This window comes from Eleginops maclovinus, chromosome 21, assembly GCF_036324505.1.
Source record: "Eleginops maclovinus isolate JMC-PN-2008 ecotype Puerto Natales chromosome 21, JC_Emac_rtc_rv5, whole genome shotgun sequence".
NCBI lineage: Eukaryota > Metazoa > Chordata > Actinopteri > Perciformes > Eleginopidae > Eleginops > Eleginops maclovinus.
This window is the reverse complement of record NC_086369.1, coordinates 9,424,530-9,448,413: the sequence shown is the minus strand read 5'-3', so window position 1 is coordinate 9,448,413 and position 23,884 is coordinate 9,424,530. Positions and strand designations below refer to the sequence as shown.

General features: G+C 40.4%; 1 protein-coding gene across 1 annotated transcript in view; it reads right to left on the bottom strand.

The window, feature by feature from the left end:
* sspo (SCO-spondin) overlaps positions 1-23,884 on the bottom strand; it is a 73,587-nt gene continuing 49,703 nt past the window's right edge. Inside the window, exons 102-118 of the mRNA XM_063874052.1 lie at positions 23,603-23,649; positions 23,269-23,514; positions 21,162-21,323; positions 20,172-20,288; positions 19,934-20,072; positions 19,635-19,831; positions 19,320-19,490; positions 18,377-18,504; positions 18,115-18,269; positions 16,851-16,897; positions 15,100-15,264; positions 13,750-13,961; positions 12,607-12,702; positions 7,603-7,663; positions 6,809-6,939; positions 3,513-3,663; positions 1-361 (exon numbers count right to left, since the gene is read on the bottom strand). Of these exons, the coding sequence (XP_063730122.1) occupies positions 339-361; positions 3,513-3,663; positions 6,809-6,939; positions 7,603-7,663; positions 12,607-12,702; positions 13,750-13,961; positions 15,100-15,264; positions 16,851-16,897; positions 18,115-18,269; positions 18,377-18,504; positions 19,320-19,490; positions 19,635-19,831; positions 19,934-20,072; positions 20,172-20,288; positions 21,162-21,323; positions 23,269-23,514; positions 23,603-23,649 (2,248 nt within the window). The 3' untranslated portion in view covers positions 1-338. The remainder of the gene's footprint in view (positions 362-3,512; positions 3,664-6,808; positions 6,940-7,602; positions 7,664-12,606; positions 12,703-13,749; positions 13,962-15,099; positions 15,265-16,850; positions 16,898-18,114; positions 18,270-18,376; positions 18,505-19,319; positions 19,491-19,634; positions 19,832-19,933; positions 20,073-20,171; positions 20,289-21,161; positions 21,324-23,268; positions 23,515-23,602; positions 23,650-23,884) is intronic.

The window sequence follows — 23,884 nt, the reverse complement described above, 5'->3', positions numbered from 1 at the left end:
TTTTGCATACTTGGGTTGTATCATAGGTCCATTAATATTACTATAAATATACAGTAGAAAAAGGCTGTACAAGTTAAAGAATACACATTAAAGTTCAGAACATTAACTCTATGATCAGCAGTAGCATTCAGTCATTCGATGACTCAGGACTACAGAACAGTGCGTACATCAGCGGGCTCTCAGGTCTCCATTTTTCCTCTGATCCATCCATCGCTGTGTCCCGCCAAAAATGATGTGTCCATCACCCAGCAAGCGCTCTCACTTGGCTTGGCATTTGTACTTGTCCTGCTCTCGCTCTTTCTTGTGCACACACACACATTCACACTCAACATACTTGCTCAGCGCCTGGACAGGTCACCTCCTGCGAAGAAGAGAAACAGAGAGAATGACGGAATCATAATTTCACGCCTCCCCCCTGAAGGAATAGAGATCCAGCCTCTCTGGAGCACAGACCCTACGGCAGAGCCTAAATCTGTAGGGGGGTGTATGAGATCCCAAGGGCGGGCCAAGGTGAAAGGAATAGGTGGCACAGGATTATTCGTTTATTCCTTCTGGTTAATCATAAACATACTGTATCTCTCTATCTTTGTATACTGAATATGTGCCCCTTGAATTTCACTGATCCCAAAATATGATAGGCGCAGACATATATGTTTAATTTAAAAAAGACATATTCTCATTTTCAGGTTCATATTTGAATTTTGGGCCTCTTGTTTGACCCGTTAACATATTTCAACGTTCAAAATGTTATTTATTTTCCTTATCATCTTTTCACCCTCTGTCTGAAACCAGAGTCGGCATATGTATATGTTACTTAGTTGTTGTTTTTTTGTATACCCCTTTTTACCCCCCCCTTTTTTTTCTACGCTCTTATCTTTTTATGTTAGATGTTCTTGTTTATATTTGCACTGTGGGACTTCCAGAAACGGTATTTCAATTTTCTGTATATACAACACATGTGGAAACTTTGACAATAAAGTGGACTTTGACTTTGACTGTGTGTAACGTTACAAACTCGCATGTTTACTTTTTAAGTTTAATATGAATTGCGATGTAAAGATATTTGGCTTTTCCATCTCTGCTTTGCCGTCTGAGTGGCTCAGAGCTGACCACCAGACTCACACACACAGTTATTTCAGAGAGCTGCACTTATTCTGAAAAGCCTGATATATATTTATACACACGCAAAATATTATTCATCAAAAATAATAGTCATCGAAACGAAAGTACATTAAATTACTAAAATGAAAATGTAAAAGACCTCCCGTTCAAGTTTTTTATTTGGCCATTTGACAAAGGTTTTACACACCAGGGGCCTCCAACAGGTTGAACCTGTTGCGCAGGAGCTGGAAATCAATCAGGAGGGAGTTTATATATTTGAAGTGTATTACAAAATGTATTGAGTTATATCTACTGCAAGTAATTTAAAATGCATCTATGATATAAAAGCGTGTATCAGCAGTAAGAAATGTAACCTCTCTTGTGTCTAATGAGCGTGTGTCAGTCTAAACAGAACGCACCGGCTGACCAATGAGAAAACCTGTAGTGGCAGCTAATATGTGTAAGAGTGTGTGTGTGAGCGGCCACAATTAATCATAGATTGATCGTTGTACAGAACAAATCCGTCCGACATGATGTCCGCAGGAGTGTAGTGTAGGGAGGGGGAAAATGTAAGAGGGGGGGGGGGGCGCAATCAGCCATGTTGATGAATGGATTAGCTCATAATTGCTTCAGAGGTGGGATCCTTGATTGAATTATTCATGGTGGGCAAAGGCAAACGTATGTTCCACTAAGATTAGCTAAGTGTGTGCGTGTGCGTGTGTGTGTGTGTGTGTGTGTGTGTGTGTGTGTGTGTGTGTGTGTGTCAGGCTGGTGTTAATAGAAAGTGACTGAGAGATAGTATTGAGAGGAAGGGACAGACATGATGGTTGTTGTGACAGCCACTTACTGAGCTACACTCCACGAACCCCCGTTTAAGTCAACATACATCTATTGAAGAATAACTTTTAAAGTGGCCAAATGTTCATATAATTATTATTTTTGATGTTTTTGAGAATGTTACCCAGTATTAGATCTCTTGGTGTTTTTATCAGATGATAGCTGAGCCGACAACTAGTAGCTAACAGAGCTAACAGTGTGAACCTGTGGGGGGACCTATACAAGGTGGACATTACGTTCGAAAGTGGCTACGTTGACAAACCACAGAAACACTCAGATTACAGTGCACAAAGAGAGAGAGAGTGCATTCAGATTCTACTCAACGATAGTTGGTTAAAAACATTATATGTGTGCCAAGTTTGATTGCACATTGATATCATGTTCAAGGATTTTCAAAAATGTCATTCCGGCCACTTAAAATATTGTATCCACACAGTGCTGATAACAGTGTTGATCTTTTAGTCATGTTGACAATCTTTCAGGAACAAAAAATAACTGTTATTGTCTAGGCTAGCAGCAAGATAATCCATTTCTGGCTCACTTGATGCTGTAGTTAAAGGTCTCCTATTAAGCTATATTTGAACAATATATTGTAGGGCAATATCGATACCAAACTTGTCTGTGAAGTGTTTTGCTCAAAATAGCAAACAGATCACCCATTGTAGCATGCCTCATCCCCCTCTATTTCAGCCATGTTCCTGAAGTGCTGATTCTGTGACTGTCGCTTTAAAATTGAGGTGAGCTGAAGCTGGCCCCGCCCCTTTGCAGCGCCATGCAGCTCTCTCCTCTGTGAAAGTTATCTACGGGGAGAAGATACTCAGCTAAACGCTGCCAGGATTAAACGCCCTATGATGTTCCAAACCACTTCAAGCTTCTCAGTGTTTACCACTAGAACAGTGACATCATATTATATACAACTCTAAGACCCTCCTACATACATCCTGCTGAACACACAGACACACAGAGGTGCTGCGGAGGGGATTCAGCTCGTGACTGTATATGGGGGACGATAGGTTGGGACGTGTCACATGGGCGGGACAATGCCAGGAGTTCAATGTAAAGCCAGCCCACATTTTGGTTATGATGTCATAACCCCCGTTTTTAGAGATGTGGGCGGGAGGAAAAGAGAGAGGGTTGTATTTTCTGACACTTTGTGAGTCTCCTTACACACCGGGGACACATATTTGGGTATAAAAGACATCAAAAAGTGCATTTTGCATAATAGGGGAGCTTTAAGTCATATTTGAAGAACAAGTTGAAAGCAGCAGCAGTTTATTTCACCTCTGAAATGGTTTCACCTGTACTTCACTGACTGTAAAAATTCAATCATCATGTGGGACACATTTGAAAAATACACTCTGCGAGACACTTCTACATACAGTCTGTTTTTCAGTCAGACTCCCTGACTTTCCCTGTCTGGATCATGCCTAGCTCTTCCCTGCCTCTCCTCTGTGTGAGTGCGTAAACATGTGTCACACGTAGCTATTTTTACATAATTTCAAACTGTGGCTTTTCACACTCCTGAGAGAGGGCTGAACATGCAAATCTGTCGGGCCACATTCATTGTTACCCACCTTGGCAGCTGGTGCATTCGCAGCTGTGTATGACGGGCAGGACAACCGGCTCGCTCTCTCCACTCTCACACTGCAGGCTGAGGAAACGCACAGGCGTGTCAGGGTCCAGACGGTAACTGCAGCACTCACACACTGACTGGAGGTAGGGCTCCTGTAGAGATGGGGGAGAGAAGAGAGGATGAAATGATGGAGGTTGAGTGGAGAGGAAGATCAAAAGGAGAGCCAGCGGGAAAAGGAGATTAGAATATTATTAAGAGAAGGGGAAATAGGAAGAGAAGGAGGTTATGAGAGAATTTTAGAAGAACATTTTAAGAGATGGAGGTCAAGATAACATTTTTTGAAGATAGGTGAGGTGAAATAGTATTGGCAAGAATGGAGCGAGGCAGAGTAAGGAATCAGACCGCTTTATATTAAATGATAAAATGAGGAATACAGTATAATGTTTTCAGGACGAAAGCGGGCAATAAAAAACAAGGTCACATCAGACAATACCCAAAAGCTCCTCTTATACTTTCTATATGGACAACAAATCAAATTCAGGAAGTGTAATGTGAAAGGGGTCTGCTCACACTGATGAGACCATGGAAAACGAGCTAATGTGTTTCATTGTGCAGCAAACTCTTCTCTCACCGTCTTGATTAAATAAGCACAAATAGCCTCTTTTGCACCCTTATAGCCGAACAGCAGACATACTTACTACACGGTGACAAGCTGCTTAACAGCAATTATCAGATGAAGGTTTTTGTCAGAAGTTGGTTTTGGCCGAATCAAACACCACCATGTGAAGTAGCTATGACAAACGTGTTCGATTACCGGTATTGTGGCTTATGTTCACATCCAACACACACAGTGGGTTTATCAGCGCCTTTTCATTAAAAACATCTGCCTGCAAGCAGCAGGAAGTAACTCACAGTGAAAATAAAGCTAACACCAACATTAAAGCTGCTGGTCATAAAACGCCTCAGTAAGATGGAAGATAATAAAATGGAACCGCCTGGTCAGTTGATGGTTATTTGTAGGTTCATCAGTGAGTGCTAAAGTGTGCAAATTAAACTGCGAACGCTGAAGTCCTTTTGGTCATCATAAAATATAGATATACATATAAAAAAAACAACAAAACAAAGTTAAGCCCACTCTGTTAGAAAAAGGTAATACTGCAAGTGAACGCAACATCAAACAGGAAGTGATGATTACCTATGGAGGTCTGGAACCCAACAAAAGGGTGACTGAAAGCCAGGGTCATGAGATGATTAACTACGGCAGATGATTAGGGCCACGTGATTTGTTTTTTTAAGCTGACCAAAAGTGATTTTTTTTCTGTGACAGAAAGTCAGCATTCGACTTTCTCAGAATTCCAGATAAAAGTCAGAAAAAAGTAAATTAACTTTTGGTATAATGTCAAAAAAAGGATTCAGGTCTGGGCCTTAACCTCTTCCGTACCCAACAGTGATACAGGATAATGAACTTCTGCAACACACATTTTCTTTTTCAATTGTTCTTATTTATGTAGCTTGTTTTCTTGTAAAAGACTCGACAACTTTAAATAAATTGCAAAAAAGAAACAACCCAATTCTTTGTAGTTGAACCACTGCTCTAAGTAATGCCTTTAATATACTGGTAAATTAAATATTTCAGAATATGGTAATATATACATACATCAATATCTATTTAAATATGGAACATTGAAGAGATCTTGGAATTAAACGTATTAAATGAACCACAAAGGTGGATTTTCAGGAATCTTCAAGGGGAATGGGAAAAGACGAGATGTATATCCTCAGAGTTCTCGTATTAGAAGCCCATAAAATGATTGCTATAAACTAAACCTCACCCCCTGCACCTTTGACCAATGGACACGAAGACTTAAGGTTGTAAACTGTGTGGAACATGTATCAGCGAAGCTACAACTCAAGATGGAAGCGGATTTAGACAAATGGTCACCTGTTATAAGGTACTTAGCAAATTGAACATATTGTAAACCCCTAATCGGACTCTCTGTATGTCTTATACTTTATTGATAATTACTTTTTGATTATATTATATACAATTGTTGTGTTGTGTGAGACAAACCCTGGTGTGTGTCAAAAAACCTGTTCTTATAAATGTTCAAAAAATAAATAACAAAACCTACAAGTGCAAAGTCAGTCAAAGATGTCAAATTAAATCAGCTAAACGGCAAAAAAAACGAAACAAAAAAACCCACAACATTTCAAATTGGCTGACTATTTCTGTAACTCCTTAAAAATTAAATCCCAGCCTTGGTGTTTTGCATGACAGAAGCTTTCTTCTTAGAAGTGGTTCTCATGTGTCCAATTAGTGCGGGCGCAGATCCAAGGAGGAGAGAGACTGTGGAACAGAGAATGATAGATAATAGGAGAAGGAGGTGGACGGGGTGAGGGAGCCCGGCATAAGAAAAAAACCCTTAACCATAAAATAGTTATTCGTGCTTCACACACTTTGAAAAGTCCAGAGTGTGTGTGCCTGCAGGTAAGTCAGTTTCCCTGTGAATGCACTCCTTCTGTACAGGGGGAAGACCCGCTTCTGTGTGCTGCCTAGTCACTGGTTACCATCCCCTGTTGCCACAGTAACAGGAGGTAATGACACTTTTGGTTGAGCGCGTGTTTAATCAAACTGACTCTATGTTTAACAGCGATGTATGGATGCCAAGGAAGAACAAAGTCTCCATGGTGATCGGATGATGAGCCTGCTGTCTAACAAAGAGGGAAAGGAAGTGAAGGCAGAACACAAAGGAGGACATCTCTGGGGCATTATTTATTTGTTTGTCTAGCCTGCCCTTGTGTCATCTGTGCAAGATATTTATTAAACTGTAACAACAGCTGACAAGGCAAACATATCAATCAATTTTCCAGAGTCTACATTTTAGACTGTTGGCTGTTCCCTGTGTTTACCCCTGACGATATTACAGCAGGTGTGAGCAGCAGCACGTGTTTCACTTCATTTTGATTTGCAAAAACACTTGAAACCGGAGGCCTGGGCACATTTCAGGAGGGGAGCAGATGGACGATTTGGCTGCTCAGAGATAAAAGGCAACACTCTTGGTTATTTATTAGCATACTTTAAACAATAAACTAAAATGATTGATGGCCTTGCTAGGATTTGAAGGGTTTTTGTACAGCTTTTTCTCCCTTTTGGTGTTGGCCCTGCACTTCATTTGCTGCCTGTATTGATATGTATTGTGCTTCCAGCTGTCACTCAGGGCGAAGTCAATACTAGTCAGTGATGCATTCATAGAGTCTTATCTTCTCTGTGTGTATATGTGTGTGTGTTCTTCGTACCTCCAGGATGACATCAGTCCTGGACAGACAGCGTCCCCTGCAGAAGCTGACCTCAACGTTGTCAAGCCGACAGTCTCCCTTAGTGATGTTCCTGACCTGCACGTAGCGACGACACTCTGGCACGGGCTCTTCTGAACAGAGAGGAAAAGGGCCAAAAGAGGTTCGATAGACCAAAGGGAAACAGAGGGCAAGGAGATTATGAGCAGCCGTGATTGGGCAAAAAAAAAAAGGAAGAAGAGGACAAAGAGCCAGAGCCAGAGAGTTCACAGTGACATTGCCATGGTCCCGAAAAGCAAGTGACATTTCCTCCACTGAGAGAGCGATTAAAGCCCCAATGAGGTGTAAGTACTGAAATCTCTCACTAATTGGGCACTGCAACACTTGGTATTTTAGTCTCCTATAAACTGAACTAGAGAATATTCAAATCATATGAAGTTGTTTTGAAGTCATGACATGGAATAAATGAAGCTACTGTGATCTGTTTGTTTGTCATTTGCATGTTTAACAACCGATCATCAATCTCTGAAAAGTAAAGCCAATGCAAAAGTGCTTTAATAAATGAGCCTCCTTAGGACTTTTTTATGATTTATTGCCTCATTAAACATGTTTCAAATGAGCTTCTGGGCACGAGTATAAATCTGTGTCACTCCAGCATGTTTATTTTGATAATTATTTAACCATTTAGAGTAAAATATTTGAGAAATAGGGGTGAGATTTTGGGCGTGGCTACATTGTAGTTGGGGATTATTTTGATCGTGCGATGCGTTTTCCTGCATACTGTATGTTGTACAGACCTGGAAACGATTTTCTACAGACTGGACAGCAGCTGCCTGGCTCCTCCACCTTCACCTCCCCCTGAAGAGAGATAAAGATGCATAATATAACAAGTTATGATCAAAAACATTCTCCTGTCAACACTACATTTATAGACAGTAATAATTGTGCATTACAACTTGAGCTCACATAAACAGTACATATTGTTCAAAAGGAGAACAACCAATCCTACAATCCTACGTTTCTTAAGATTCACTCGGCATAACCCAAGTACTGAACACCTTTGATTGAAATTTGACATTTAGATGAACCGCTATTGAAATGCATTCCATAAGATTTATGGTGGGTCATTCAATACTTTACATACAATGCAACGAACAGAAAAGATGCTAAACTGTTCTGTTTTCCATCAACTACTTCAGTTAAGATCATCTGTCACCCCGCGCCAAATCCTCTGACCACATCACCCCCATCCTCATCCAACTGCATTGGCTCCCTGTTCAATCCCGGATACAAAAACCTCCTGCTCACCTACTTGGCCCCCACCTATCTCGCTGTACACCCCCTCTCGCTCCTTACGCTCATCCTCTGCTGGTCTACTATCTGTCCCCTCCCCATGCCTCGTCGCCATGGGAGCTCGGGATTTGCACTGTTCCCAGACTCTGGAACTCCCTCCCTCCTCACCTCCGACAGTCTGACACAATCACCACACAAAAAAACCTGCTCACTTTAGTGCTCAGCATTTTCTGTTTCCCCTGAATAACCTGTCCTTATCACTTGTGGCTACTTGTACTGTCTCCTCCATGATCGCCTGTTTGTGTTTTATCATATTCCGTTGCTTTTAAACTCAGAGTATTTACTAAATTGTATGGTGTTGCAGAAGGCGTCCTTAAATAAAATGTATTATTATTATTATTATGATCATTTCACATTGTCATATGCCATCTTTTATATACGTAATCCAGGAGTGATGATGCTGTCATTTGTCATTTAATTGTGATTTTTTTCACAATTCTGGCCAACTAACAAGAGGAACCAGAAGTTACATTCACTATAAGAGAATGGTTTTCACATCACTCGGAAAGGATAAACTTGAGAGATTTCTTGATCCAATGTTTGTTATCAGCAGTGAACACAGCTAGTTTCATTCCAGGGAGTCAAGAACTGATTTAGAGATTGGAATCCAAGGGTGAAAAGGACCAGGGTTTAGACACAGCGAAGTGATAGCAAAAGGACCAGTTAAAAAAGCAAAAAGTGAGATATAGAGACCAAAAATAGCAAGAGAGTGAGACAGCGACACAAAGAGAGAGGAAGTGAAGTCACTGAGAAAAGCAAGATCCAGCAGGGTGTCCCGCTTTGTCCCTGTCTTGGAATAGCTACTGTTGGGATGCAATCACGCACTCCAGGCTTCAGCACCCCCACCAACCCAAGAAACACTGACATTTTAAGCAACTATAAAATGTCTCATGCTTCACATGCTCCTCCTAACTGTTCACCCTGCGGTCTTCTCCTCTACCTCTGCACTGCCGCCAGCCTTCCCTCAGGGAAAAAGAGGGCCTTCACACTCAAATGGGTGGAAGGTCACGAAGAACACCATTTGAAGTCCTGAAAGTTAGAAAAATGTGTGTGTGTGTGTGTGTGTGTGTGTGTGTGTCTCTGTGTGTCTGTGTGTCTGTGTGTGTGTGTGTGTGTGTCTGATGTACCGAGGGGTTAAAACGGTGTGAAATGTTGAAAGCTGGCTACTTCAAAGGAAAGGGCACTTGGCATTTAAAGTCAAATTTGTGCTGTTAGCAGGCTGTGAAATAAAAATCAAGGCTTTTTGTCTTGTGTCTGGAACACCCTGAGAGCAGTCTGTGTCCTGATAGCTTTTATCACCCGATATGATAACAGAACCTTTAAAGCCATGAAAAGGACCTACGGGCAGAGCGGAGGCATGGTGAGAGATTTAATTTAAAACAAACCAATTGTGCTCAACTGTAAGCTGTGAGTCATAAACAACTGAGTGCACTGCCAGTAAGCAATTATCAACCTGTCAGTGGAGGGAACACTGTGCATTAAATAACCTTTTTTATATCAGCCGGGATAAGAAGCGCTCTCAGTGAGGCACAACTTAGTGCAGCCAGGGGAGGCGACGGATTTGAAAATGCAAGAAGAAATAATAAGAGTTCCTACAGAGACGGAAGGCCGCTGAGACCATGTGCACCAAAGGTATAACAATCAGCCAACAGTCCACACTGTGGAGCTCACTGTAAAATCAACCTCTCCTTTAGAGTTCTGGATCTCAGCAGAATGTATTTTTGCCCAGCCTTGGTGGGCTACAGAAATAAATTCAGATTATTGTGCCGGAGAGGAGACAGCTTACTTTCGTACTGGGACTTTTCTCGACTTAATTACCATGGAGACAAGACCTTTTATTAATGAAGTATGCTAATCGGTGAGTTCTATTTAAAGGATTAGTTTGCCTAAATGTACCTAAGGTTTAAGAAGGAGGATCCATGACAGAAGATGCAAATAAAAGGGAATTTTGTAGTCCTTCAAAGAAAGTTAGACTGTTAGACATAGATGGGAAAGATGAGAGAAAACAAATGAATGATCATTTTAAACATCCTCCTTTCTTTTCTCTCCATGTTGGCTGCTGCAACAATATGCCTTTTTAAGCTGTCGGTTGGTTGGTCTCAACAGATATTGAGTAGATCATCTTTAGATCTCTAGATTAGTGTCAAGATCTGTCTTTGTTTCCCTATGTTTTATTTTGTTATGTCTGCTCTTTCTTCCTGTCTCTGTTTTCCCTCCTGTTTGAGTATCTGATTGTGTTCACCTGGTGCCCCTGTGTTTAGTCTTGTGTGCAGTTAAATTCTGGTTGTCCTGTCAGTTGGTTCGGATGTTGTTGGACGTTTATTGTTCAGAAAGAGTTTTATGTTCTGATGTTTTGCCTTGCCCAGCTCCTCCAATAAAGGATTTTTATTCCAAGAAATGGTCTTCTCCCTTTGGGTCCTATGTACTCTGCTCTCCAGCCATGAACTAGTATAGATTAGTGCCATCATTTGGTCAACATTTTTATTTGTTGATACTTGATTATATGATACCTTCAAACCAGACATTCCCATCAGGCTCTATTTACAAGTTAAGTGATTCACTAGCTAGTTTGAGCATTCTAACATGCTCACAAGGTGAAAATGACAAACATAATGCATGTAAAGCATGTTAGCGTTGTCATTGTTAGCGTTTAGCTCAAAGCGCTGCTGTCCCTCAGCACAGCCTCACAGAGCTGCTAATCGTCCCGTTACAGGGTTCACTCACCCTAATTACCCTTTAAAAATGGCATAGCACTGCAGCTGAGGAACAAAGGGAGACTTTAGGAAGAAAATACTGTAATCCCACAGAGAGCAGCCTCAGCGGGATGTCAACAAACAATGTTTAGTTTAACATTGTCATACCCTTCTCCTCTTTTTTTCTATCCAAAGCAGGATGGATTGTGCATTTATGTGGTACTAAATGTTTCCCCAGTGTCAAAATGCATAAATATTTTAAACTGAGTTAATCTTTCTTCATCTGCCTGTGGTTGTATAGAGTGCATACATATTAAACTACTCAACTCACCATTTTCTGTGAGAGAAACAGCTATTAACAACTCATAAGGGTGTGTGTGAGTGTGTGTGTGATGTCACTAGCAACACACCTGTACCTAAAATGCTCATGAATGACAATGCAGTTATCAAAACCATATGAAAAAAACAAATAGGTGAATCTAGAGAAGATTCTATACATATATATGACATATACTACTCTCAAATCTGACCTAAAATGTGATCTTTAACTAAGATATGCTATACATGGTGCCATCCATTTTACAACCATCTGCCCAATAGATTATTTTTGCTATAGGAATGCAACTCAATTATCCATAACAGCACGAAAAAGGTTTCAGGGTTAAATGTGAGGTATGGTTAAGGAAAAGAGCAGACTTGTGGGAGGACTGGACAGTCATGTATTGATCTACTTCCGCCGGGAACCTGCCGAAAACATCCCACACATTCTTGAGGAAGCAGAGAATGTTCTCCCTGACTTTGAGTAATTTAGATGTTTGTGACCAACACAGTGTAAACTGTAAAAAACAACAAAAAAAACAGGGATAGGAGGGGCTGTGAGTGGACAGATGTCTGGGAGACTGTTCCTCTGTATTCAAACCTGGAATCAGAAATCACTTGGAGAATAAATGCAGCTCTAAGCTACACACCTTGCTCAAAACCTAAACAGAATGGTCTGGAGTATATTTGGAGCAGGTGTCCAGGATCCTGTAGGAGTTTTATTTTGTAGGTTCTATAGTATAGGTGAATATAATAAATACAGCTGTTATCCCAATTCAGTTGCTCCTAACCTTGCAGACAGGATGCCCAAAAGGGGTTGCAAGATGGGTTTAAGGACGATAACGAAAATAAAATGATAATCCCTCTAATGTTTGCCTTTTATTATATTAATTACTGTACAAAAAAGATCCAATTGAATAAAAGGAATAAAGGGAAAACACACTTTCATTGAACTCCCCAACTGCAAAAAAAGTTATAGACATTTTCCTGTGACGGAATTTAAGTTCTACTTATTACCACGTTTACAATACTGGGAATGTAAAACACATCTATGCATTGGACTATGTTTTTTGCCGCTGAATTGTTTTAAGGTCTCTCTCATTAAAGAGAGCTTTATATCAGACAGGCTAACTGAATAAATACAACTTAATAACTACATTTAAATTGTGCAAAATGATGATATATGAAACAATCAGTTGCATAGATATTGTTACACAGTTTCTACTGAGGAAGCTTTTCCTCTAATTGATCTGGGTATATTATGCCACCGAGAGCAATGACACAAGCGAGACATTGTAAACAATATTACCAGGATTTCTGCCATGCTGAAAGAAGAACCTTCATTTTTCTGGCATTAAGGTCTCAATCAAATTCACTTTTCAAGTTAAAATACAATAACAGGCAGATGTAATTTCAGTGTCAGTGTGTGCGTCTTACCTCATCACAGTAGAGTGGCGGACATCTTAACTGGCACACTTTTTTCCCGTTCACACAGTGACACGACAGACAGCCCTCGTCCCATTCGGATCCTGCCTGGCTCACACACACAGAACACACATGATATTTACTCACTTGATTCAAGAAATGTAGGACCCCCTTTCATTCAGGTCTTTCCTTCATTCAAACCCACATTGCTGTGAGTCTAAAAGTTAACTGGTCACAGCTCAGGATCTAATTATTCTGTGAAAACACTAAAGCTCTGGGAGCAGAGGCCCCTTATGATGCTTCAATTATAACACAACACAAGACAAAGTACATTACATATCTCATGTTTGCTTTGGGAATCATTGATCAGTATTTACCCATCCAAAGGCAACAACTAGGGAGTGCATTTGTAGCTCACACTGCACCATTTGGTGTTATAGTCAAAAATTGGTTTATGTAGAAAACTATAGAGGGTCTTTATATGGAAATATAAAGACAGAGAGAAATAGTGTAGACAGAGAGAGACAAATAGGAAGAATGGGGAGAGAAAGACAAAGGGATGGAGAAAGTGAGAGATTAAGCATGAATCCTTTAATGAGAGCAGAAGAGGGAATAGGGAGAAAAAAAGCAGAGGTATGGCAGAGGAAAGAAAGAAACAAAGAGAGGATGAAAGGCCTGAAGAGAAAAGATCAACAGGGGGGAATATGACCTCTTGTCAGTGTATGATTAATTCTTATAATCCTATAATATCCCCTCATTCATAAATAATTCCTGGCAGGCTTGCCCGGTCGCGGTCCCACAGTCCCCGGCTTTCTACGGCACTTCCTACATAATTGATGAAGGCTGAGGGCTGGAGCGGCAATGTGGTGTAATGTGGTCTGCTGGGCATGTCACTCATCTTCTAATGGGCCATTCTTCATGAGTAAATAACACAATGGCAGTGAATTGTGGGGGGGATTGTAAACACCGCACTTATGCTAAGTTTCAGATTCTCAAAACAATGACGCAGGTACAAAGGGAACAAGCTGAAGAGTGAGCTGAGCAGCAGATGTCTGTTTTCTCAGGGTGTGAGCCAGTGTGTGTGTGTGTGTGTATGTGTGTGTGTATGTGTGTGTGTGTGTGTGTGTGTGTGTGTGTGTGTGTGTGTGTGTGTACCTCCCGCATGATGCCCTGGTCATGGCAGGGGCAGAGGGCGGGGATGACACAAACCCCCTCTGTGTTTCTGTAGAGCCCATCCTGACACACGCAGCCCTCGATGGAGTGGCTGCAGTTGACGGGAGAGGAGGAGTAAATGTCCTCGCAGCTCCTCTCACACAGCGCGACCTCCTCCGACACACTCCTCTTCCACTGCTCCCCGTCAGGACACGCTGCAGGAGGAGCAGGAGAGTGAGGGGGGTTAGAATGTGTCAGGACGTAGAGGTCAAAATAGAAAGTCGAGGGAAGATAGTTTGAAGGAGACAAGACATTTTTTCAATGTTTCTTCCTCTTGCTCTGGTACACGAATGATATTTAACATTTTAAAACCATTTATAAAAATAGTTAAAACACCGATCATTAAACCGACTCCCATGAAGAGTTAGTTAAGATCTATCATAAATATAAAAAATGCTAAAATACTAGTAAGGTGATTTTGAACAAATTAAAAAGTGTGAATTTAAGCAAGGACTGATGCAAATGAAGCATTAAGGCTCAGATTGGGACAAGATCAGGACCATGGTTGGGAAATATGACACGGTTGAGAAAAGCTTTTTTTAATCAGGTCCAATCAGAGATTTGACTGCTTGAGTCAGCTTGAAAAAATGTTTGTTTTTTACACCACCCACTACTGAAGTCATTTGTACCTTTTAGTTTCTCTACACACTTTTGTGAACTCCTTTCAACACTGTAAAGCTAGACCACATTCTGGTGCTGACAACCATATGCTGTCCTACTGTGCTGATTAAATTGGCCATTTTTTAAATAATGTTTGTCATTCTGTCAACTATACATCTAAAGAAATAAAAATAATTCTGAATAAATACCTCAAGTCTTGACAATTTATCTAAAAATGTTGTTCAAAAAGAACTTTGGGATGTAGAAATCGTTGAGTACTTCGCATTACAATCCATAATTAGGTGAGAAAGCTGTCCAAGTTCAATGTTCACAGATCCCTGATTATTTGGTTTTATTTTTTAATTGTTGCTCCTTTAGCTCTTGGTACATTTCTCTTAATATAAAAATGTATTAACAACAAGGTCTGTAGCAGTGTCACCGGTATTTTTATATGGTTATTTCAACGCGCAGCTCTAAAAGAATGGGATATTATGACTTCGATCATCCATCCACACTTTGTTAAATATTGCTCTTAATGGATTTTTAACTCATAAACTTTTTATTTTACTGTACAGCACTTTTGTATGATCTTGTATAGAGCTGTGCCTTTTTTGACTATCTGTTACAACTGCTGGGCACAATTTACTCCCACCACTGATAAATAAAACATCTGCTTCCTCTCTCCTTACTCACCACAGTCAGGGGCAATGCAGTTGGTTGTGCGGCGGTCAGGGCCCTCACATTTGGCCCCTCCATACTGGCTGGGATGCAGGACGGTTCTGCTGGAGCGCTGTTGTCCTGTGCCACAGCTTTCTGAGCATGGACTCCACAGGGACCAGCTGGACCACTCACAGTCCACTGCAGGGGGAGAGAGCATGGGGGAGAATATTCATGTACCGTCAGCTATGAAGCAACACATTTAAATATTTTCCATCTGAGCATTATTCTTCAGCTTGGCCCAATAGGTAAATTTACAGTTATTTAACCAAGATAGATAGATTTCTGGTCTCAACGTCTGCTTTATTTATACATTTGGCTCTCTTTTGCAGAAATAGAGAGCAAGTAATCAATCACATCAAATACCAAATACATGTTTGTATTATTCCTTCTTTCTGAAAGAGACAAAACGGGAAGGGGCTGGGGGGATTTAAGGACATTTCCAGTCCTCACTCACTCATATTTTACATCGATAATGAGAGATTTCGGAAAAGCAGACTCTGGTAAGAACAAAGAGAGACATTCCATAATGTTCTTACCAGAGTATGCTTCCTAAATAACCACTATAGAGGAGAGCAACCCACCCGGGTACGTTCCCTCTACCCCTTATTGGATGAAAACATTCGCTGTCAATTGACTGGCGATAAACACAGATTGAGGTTTTCCCCAAATTATGATGCTCAGTCGGGCAAACAATTATACAATGTGATTGGAGATCGATGATCGGCGTTGATATAAAGTTAAATTAAAAGCAATAGGGGATGGATGTTCTGTCAGTCTGCCTTTGGAAAAGTGGCAGGCAGCATGCAAACACTTAAACTGGCATTTCCTTGGCTTGGTCAGTGTTATATATTTGAATTCTGTCACTAATTTGACAAATGACTTTGAAGTGTTTCCCAGAGACCCATGTATTGACTAACCAGGTTCCATTGATTCACCTACTTTATTCTACTATAACTAATGTGTGCTGAAAAAGTATTGAAAATCTAAACTTTAGATCTTTTTTTTTTGTATGCCGTGTAATATAAAACAGAGCAGCTTTCAGGCAGGCTAAAAAAATGAGTTCTGCTTTGCACTGATTCTTTGTTTTCACCGGAAAGTGGGCAGGGCCGTAACTTTGCCAGGCAGTGAATTTTGTAGGGCTGCTCTCATCTATGGAGCTATTGCAATTAACATGATTAATAGTTCTTAACATATGAAACAACTACCAAGTGGTGATATAAATGAGATGTTCCTTTTAAGCTCCGTTATACCCTGCTCTCTGTGAAAGGGGAATTCACTACGAGCGCATCCAGAGGAGAGAGGAGGCAGCAGGAGGATAAAAGACACTGCTCATCAAACGATGACAGATACAAACATTGGTCAAATCACAGAGCAAGTAGCACATGACAGTCTCTTATGAGGATCAGGGCTTGTACTTTGTGACACTCTGCTTCGGATTATCGCTCATCTCGCCTCCCCTGCTTGTTCAAGATGTTATCTTGATATGTTTACGAAACAAAAACCCAGTAATGGCCTTTGTAGGCCGTGATTGATGCGACTGTCGCTCAGTTATTTGAGCCAACTGTTGCAGCAGCTGCTACTGACTATAGATAGGTTGACATATTCATCATGGTCCTGACAGTTCAACCAAAGATTATTGTTGCCGGCACTTTCCATGTTAAAAGAGAGGGGGCCCTATAAAGTGCAGGATTTGGTAATAACAGCTGTGACAGAGCATCACTCACCCTCACAGGGCTCCGAGGTACAGTTGAACACTCCTCTTTGACACACACTGTGAGAGGAAAATCAGGTGAGGGACATGAAGGGAAAAAGCAAAACTGACATTATTGAACACTGAGAAACTTAAGCGATCATGTCACAGAGCTGACCCATTCAGTATTTATTAAATAGGATCAGAAGCAGTCTACGAAGATGAGCTGACCTACGTTATGTCTGCTGTACACTAGACTATCTATTACAGCAGATATCAGAGTACCAAACGGGATTGTTGTTTGACTGAGACAATGAAACTCAACTCTGCCGATGATACACAACACTTTGAGATGATTTGAGTAACGTCTATCATTTCAAAATATCTTTGTCAGATTACTTAGAATCAGACCACTTCTTAACCAGTGGTGTTAGTTTCCTTAACCTGACCATATTATATATGCATGCTGATGAAAACATATCTGAAGTCAGCTTGAAGCAAATTATTCAATAAAAAGTATTTTGAAAATCAGTATATTGATCGTTCAGTGAAAGTACACCATTTTTCTTAATGGGCTCTCCTTTGTCTGCATCCAGTAAAATCGTAAAGGAGTAGAGTAAATATCAGTTTCCTGTACCCACCATACATTCTGTTTTCCCTTGTGTCACCATTTGCAGCTAAGGCCAAGCCTTATTCAATACAATAATACAACTGGAAAGCTGCATGAACTTTCCAAATCTAGTAGAGTGCAAAGTCAGCTATGCTCATTTCTCCTCGTGTTCTACCCTCCTAAATGCATAAACAATAAGCCACATCCTGTTGGACTCAGTTACTGTGCATTAATCAATTCAGGGACTTTGTTATTTTAAAAAGCTCTTTCAAATGTAGCCAATAAATTCAATCTTCCTATACCTGAATTTTGAGGACACAAGCAGGTTCCATCAGTTTCCTAAAATCTACTGTGAGACGATAAGCTGTTTGTCTGATCATACTCGGAGCGTCGGCACTACTATGTCAATTGATCTCGACCAATGATAAAGCTACAGAGGGGTTTAAATGATGAAAGCTTGGCTACAGCCTGAAAATGATGTGAAATATCATGGATTCATTGAATATCATCCAGAAGTTCATTTAAGTTTTACTAAAGCTAGCTTATAATGGAACCTACCCTAGTACTTTGTCTTTTAAAATGTGTTTGTTATTTAAAGGAAACATGCTTGTAATATTTGACTAAACAAATTGACATGGTCAGCTAAATGTGTCTGTGTGAGTGTAGAAGCTCATGTGTAATGTGTTACCATGTGTTGCAGAGGTGCTGAAAGGCTGTTCCAGCTGGCAGCAGACTTTCTGTGATCTCTTCAGTGCTCATATTCGGGTGCTGGTAAGCAGTCGGCAGGGACAGCAGAGAACAGGGACAGTCGGCGTGGGACACACAGGAGCCCTTGTGCAGCACCTGTGGGGTACAGGAAGAAACAGATCATTTCAAGGGGTAAAATGATCCAACTACACAAAAACACACATGCACATAAACACATCAAAGTACACAAGGGGTGTCCAGACCTGTCCGGGAGGGCACTTGCACCCAGGAGAGCAGGGTCCGGTTAAACACTGAGTGTGTGGCCACAGGTCTTCACAGGTGTATGGACAGGAGCCTGAACAGTCACTGAACACCTGGCCTCTAGGACACTCTGCAACACACACAGACAAATAAACATACAGCGAATTTCATCATGCCTCATACACAGTGTTGGGAGAACACATGTCTGTAACGTAGTAAAAGGGAGGATAGAAAAATTAATTAAATGTCCTTTTCTTGCGTTACACTCAAGTTCATGGATGAGGAGCCGAGCAAAATCGTGGAGGAAATGTTGCCTGTTTTGAATGTGGATTGGCCATCTTTCGTACACATATTGTGCAAGGTACAGGTTACTGACGGGCAGTTGCCAACAGACAGGAAAACCTTTGCAAGCTACCTGGACAAGTGTTATGCCGCCTTTGAAAGTGAGCTAAAGAAGACACGACTGATGTTCAAATAAAGAGCAGAGGTCTTCTGTACAGTCCTTATTAGATTATAAATAAATGAGGTTTAACTTAAATTGTCATTTGTCATTTGATTTATAGGGCATCTCAGGTGATGTTACAGAGAAGCCCGAAATTAATGAAACTATTAGTGTAATTAATTCATTTCAGCAGTGTGTAATTTAGTAAAGCAAGGCATTTCCATTTTTTTTTAAAGTAACTAATAAAATGTAATGTATTACTTTTTATAGTAACTACCCCAACACTGCTCATATATATTTTTCAATACACATATATGTGGGATTTTTCTTTTTGTACACTTTATGCCTCATCAGAACAGATTGTCTTAGCCACATTTGAGGTCACCTTGATCCCATAACACTAAAAAAAAAACTAAGGGAGAATACAACTAATTAATGTGCTTATGAGTTGCTTGGTAACCATTTCATTCAAATAGAACTCATGATGTGTGTGTTTGTGTTACCAGGCCGGCAGCTGTTGGTGTGACAGGCAGTGTGCTGTTCCAGTGGTCCCACACAGGCCGTCCCACCAGGCTCCAGTTCTCTGAGGACCGTCTTGTTCCGTGATGACAACCCACCACCACACGAGGCGCTGCACTCACTCCAGGCTGACCACTCGCTCAACAAACAACCCACTGCAGGGAGAGATGTCAAACACAGGCGGAGTATTAAAAGATGACACAACTTTCACTTGTACATTGTTCACTTTTTACTTGAATTGGTTGGAGGTTATAAAAGGTTGGGACATTCTTAATTGTGCACGTTGTTCCTCGTCAAACCTGGACATGATGGCAGATCACAGCTCTCCGTCTGCATGGTGTTGGCACACGAAGGACCGCCCTCTGTGTCCTGGCAAAGGCGTGTCCTGGTCATCTGGCCACGCCCGCAGGAGGCTGAGCACGAGCTCCATGGGCTCCAGGGCTCATAAACCGGGCACTGGAGCTCAGTGCACACCAGAGTGCCATTCTCACACACACTGTAGGAGAGTTTTTGAAGAGGTAAAATAAAACTAAAGGTAAAAAGTGAACCGGATGCTGACACACTTTCAATTTCATGTCAAAAGTAAATTGCTTCTAACCAGGTGTTACAGTCCATGGAAAGTTCCTCTTTAGGGTTGAACTCCAGCGTCCCGTTGCCTGATGGGATACCACAGCGACACTTCGCCACTGGCACACAATCGCCATCCTGCAACAACTGTCCCTTTTGACAACGACAACCTGAGAAATAAAAGAATAATACAAAAGTAAAGTAAAAATAGACAAACCGATATCTTGCAGTCTTTAAAGCAACTGTTGATGCTATAAGTCAAAGTGTACCTGGATGGCAGGCTCCTTGGAGACACTGCACATGCTCCCATAAGTCAGTGCAGCTGCGAGGACATTGATTGGCACAGCTCTCTTGGTAGGTCCGGCCCCTGTCCTCACAGCGCTCACCTAGGAGACAAGGAAAGTCAATCAGCAAAGCTCACTGTATGAGCCGCAGGAAAGCAACCCACATTTTGGCTTTTCTGCCAGGAGTGATATGAAAGATTGGTATGGAAATAAAGTCTTTGCCACAAAGGATCTGAACACGCACACACACACGGAAGAAAAGCACCTTTTGCCTTCGTAAAAGTATTAATACAGCAGTGTAAATATGCTCAGTTATATGTAAAAATCCTGCATTCAAAATGTATAAGATAAGATAGATAGGATGAACCTTTATTAATCCCCTGGGGAAATTCAGGAGCTTAAGCAGAAACAGAATGAGAGCGAAAAGCTTCACGGTTAATAAAAGGATAATACAAGTAAAGATACAACTATGTAGCCTACAGGTAAATTAAATGCACATATACTCTATACATATTTGAGTATACAAGAAAAAGTACAAAAGTTTAATTATTAAAACATATTAAAAAGTACCAACAGTAAAATTGTTCCTCATACAGAAGAGCCCATTTCCAAAACGATAATTATAGATGCTTTAATGTGTTAATCACTTATTTGAATTACTCCATAAACTGCTGTTCAGCTTAACCTACATTATTTTTTAATCATTTATAAGTTCAAATGTTTTTTGTATTAAATCTAAATCTGCATTGTAGCTAGTAGTTAAAAGAAATGCTAAAGGGCAAAAGGAATAAAGTAACATACTGTCAAAATACTTTTATTATGTAAAGTACTTGAGTAAAAGTACCTAGTTACTATCAACCAATACCACAAAATAGATGTTTTACCTACACACTGCCTAAAGATGTTTCTACTTACCTTTGTATTTACTTCCTCTGTGTATGTGATGATCTACAGAGTAAATAAAAGCCGTTGTACCTGGGCAGAGTCCTGTGTTGCAGCTCTGGCTCTGAGTCTGTTGGCTTTTACAGCGGGATCCTGGAGGAGAGGCCAGGGGCCGTCGGAAGCGCTGCCGGACTCCACCGCTGCAGGGCTCCGCGCATGCTGTCCAGGCGCTCCAGACACTCCACTGACACAGATCTGGAAGGGTAGAATGATAGTCATAACCAGCATCAACCCTTCTTAATGATAATGGCTGTAATTATCATGATGGCCGCTGTAATATCTGTAATTGCTGTAATTACCATCCAAGACCATAAAAGCATATTGTTGTTTTTGGACTGATGTACAGGCATATCTGAGATGTCTGATGTATTTATGCGAGATAAGATTAAATTCCATTTATTCAAATTGAACCAATTTATCACCACTGAGCATCTGATATCTGGACTTACTACGATGAAGTAAAAGACCTTCAATATGTGCAAATGGAACGACGCTCCATTGGGCATGGTAGTCATTTAGAGACATTCCCATTCATATCCAAATATGGGGGGCCAGAGAAGAATGGATGAGGATAAATCATTCTTTCCAGAAACAAGCTAATACAAGTGACATGGAAATCTTCCTTTCTTCAAACCCCTTTTCTTTTTTTTAACTCCTTTGGGAAGTAATGAGAATAGGGCAGTGGGGATGCACAATGCTATATTTCTCTGTGGACACTGATAACAAGCTTTAAATCAATCTACTGATGGTAACTCTAAATCTCAACTGGCAGCAGTGAACTTACACATAAAACATATTCACAGGGATAACAATGGAAACCTGGAACCACAGTTTTCTACAGATTCCAGATTCAATTCTATTCTTTCCGTTTAAAATGCTCCACAAACCATATTCCAACAGTTCAATTGATTCATTTTTACTTACTCAGATTGTCTGTTACCTTATGAATAGACTACTTGTCCATCTTTAATTTTACAAATAACAAAAAATGACATTGAGTTCTTCAAGGCTCCATTCCCAGATCTTCTGTGCAAACTATAAAATAATCACTAGCTCAGAATGCGGAAAACAAAACATCCGATCATGAATATGTATGTGCACAACACACAGGGTTATGTAACAGTATCATCAACTCAAAGAATACATTAATAATTCCAGTAATTATGTCTCAGCAAGATTTAGAAAACACCTGACCATTGGTTATCTGGAAAAGGCTCAAATATTGTAAATTGACCCATCCCTCTCTTAGAAATCAATCAGGCCTCACTGAGACTCAGAAAAGTGGAATACATTTGAGATTATAGGTCTTTACTTTGCAACCTACTTGTCAAATATTTAAAATGTTTTACATAATGGTTCAGGGCTTCAACAAATGTCTGATCTGTTGCTAGGTTCAAGATCTCTGTTTTTCTTTGAAACAGGAATGCTAAATATTGCTAAGTCACATTGCTGTAATTTAGCCCTTCAATTATGTTTTATTTATCAGATAGTTTACAGGTTTTTATTTTCACGGTCAATTTTTACATTTTCACTATTTTAGTTTATTTATTTTTACTCTTACTTTTTATTCCTAATTATATGCAATACTTTGTTTTACATGCTGCTGCAACGAAAACAGTTCCTCATTAAAGTATATCTTATTAAGTTTTTAAACACCAAATACCTGAACAAATATTAACTATATAGAGGTCTACTCCAACCCAAAGATATTGACAAATATACTTTTCAATATTCAAGTCTTCAACTGTCCTTTGTTAAATTCACTTCTGAGCTTTTAGTCATGTTCTGGTTTTTTACTATTCATTTATTTGAAATGTTCTTTAGATGTGTCTTTTGTATTGGCTATGACCTCAACATGTCTTAACAGCCTGTTTGTTATATTTAAAGCACTTTACATTGTTGTTGAAAGGTTCCGTACACATGGTTTGCTTTGTTTTGTATTTATTTTGCATGAAAGTATTTCCCATTCCTCTCAAGACAAAGACATGCTACAGTAATTTCATTATCACCCTTTCTGACCCACACTGTGATTATTTGTTTCTATGGAGCCATGCTTGTGTATAACCAGTTAACTGTGTTGGCTGCACATTATCTTTAATACATACTCTGTACTTCTATTTTTGTACAACAAAACAATTACCGCTGCAGATTTTAGCATCTGGACAGAGCCTCTCCTCCTTCAGCGGTCCGGGGCATTGGCTCTCCTCCTCCTTTTCTCTAGGGACCGGAAGACCAGATTCCAGGTCCAAACAGGCCCGGAAACGCCTCTGGATTGAGACCATCTTACTGCCACTGATGACTCCAGCTTGGGAGTCGCTGTGCAGCAGGGAGGACGAGTGCACACAGGGAGAGCAGGGAGTCCACTCTGACCACTCGCTGAGGATGACTGGAAGAAAGTAAGAAAATAACAAAATGATGGGAATATTAACCAGGACGTTTTTTTGATCTAAAACACATTTACGGCGCTTTCTTACCTTCACACTCTCTCATGTCACACTGCAAAGCTCCATCATGACAGAGGCTGGAGGACAGAACAGCCCAAAAAACAGATTATAATCATAATATGTCATGCTGAGTCATGGATACCAGACAAACAGGCAAGCAGGGAGAAAACAACAAATGGATAACAAGAAAAATAACTGAAAATGATTGAGATGCAGCATAGAGGCACAAATAAAGTCATCCATACTGAATGTATCCTATTAATGCAGCTCTTGTAACAACACAATCAAACACATCTGCTGTTGCTTAGTTTA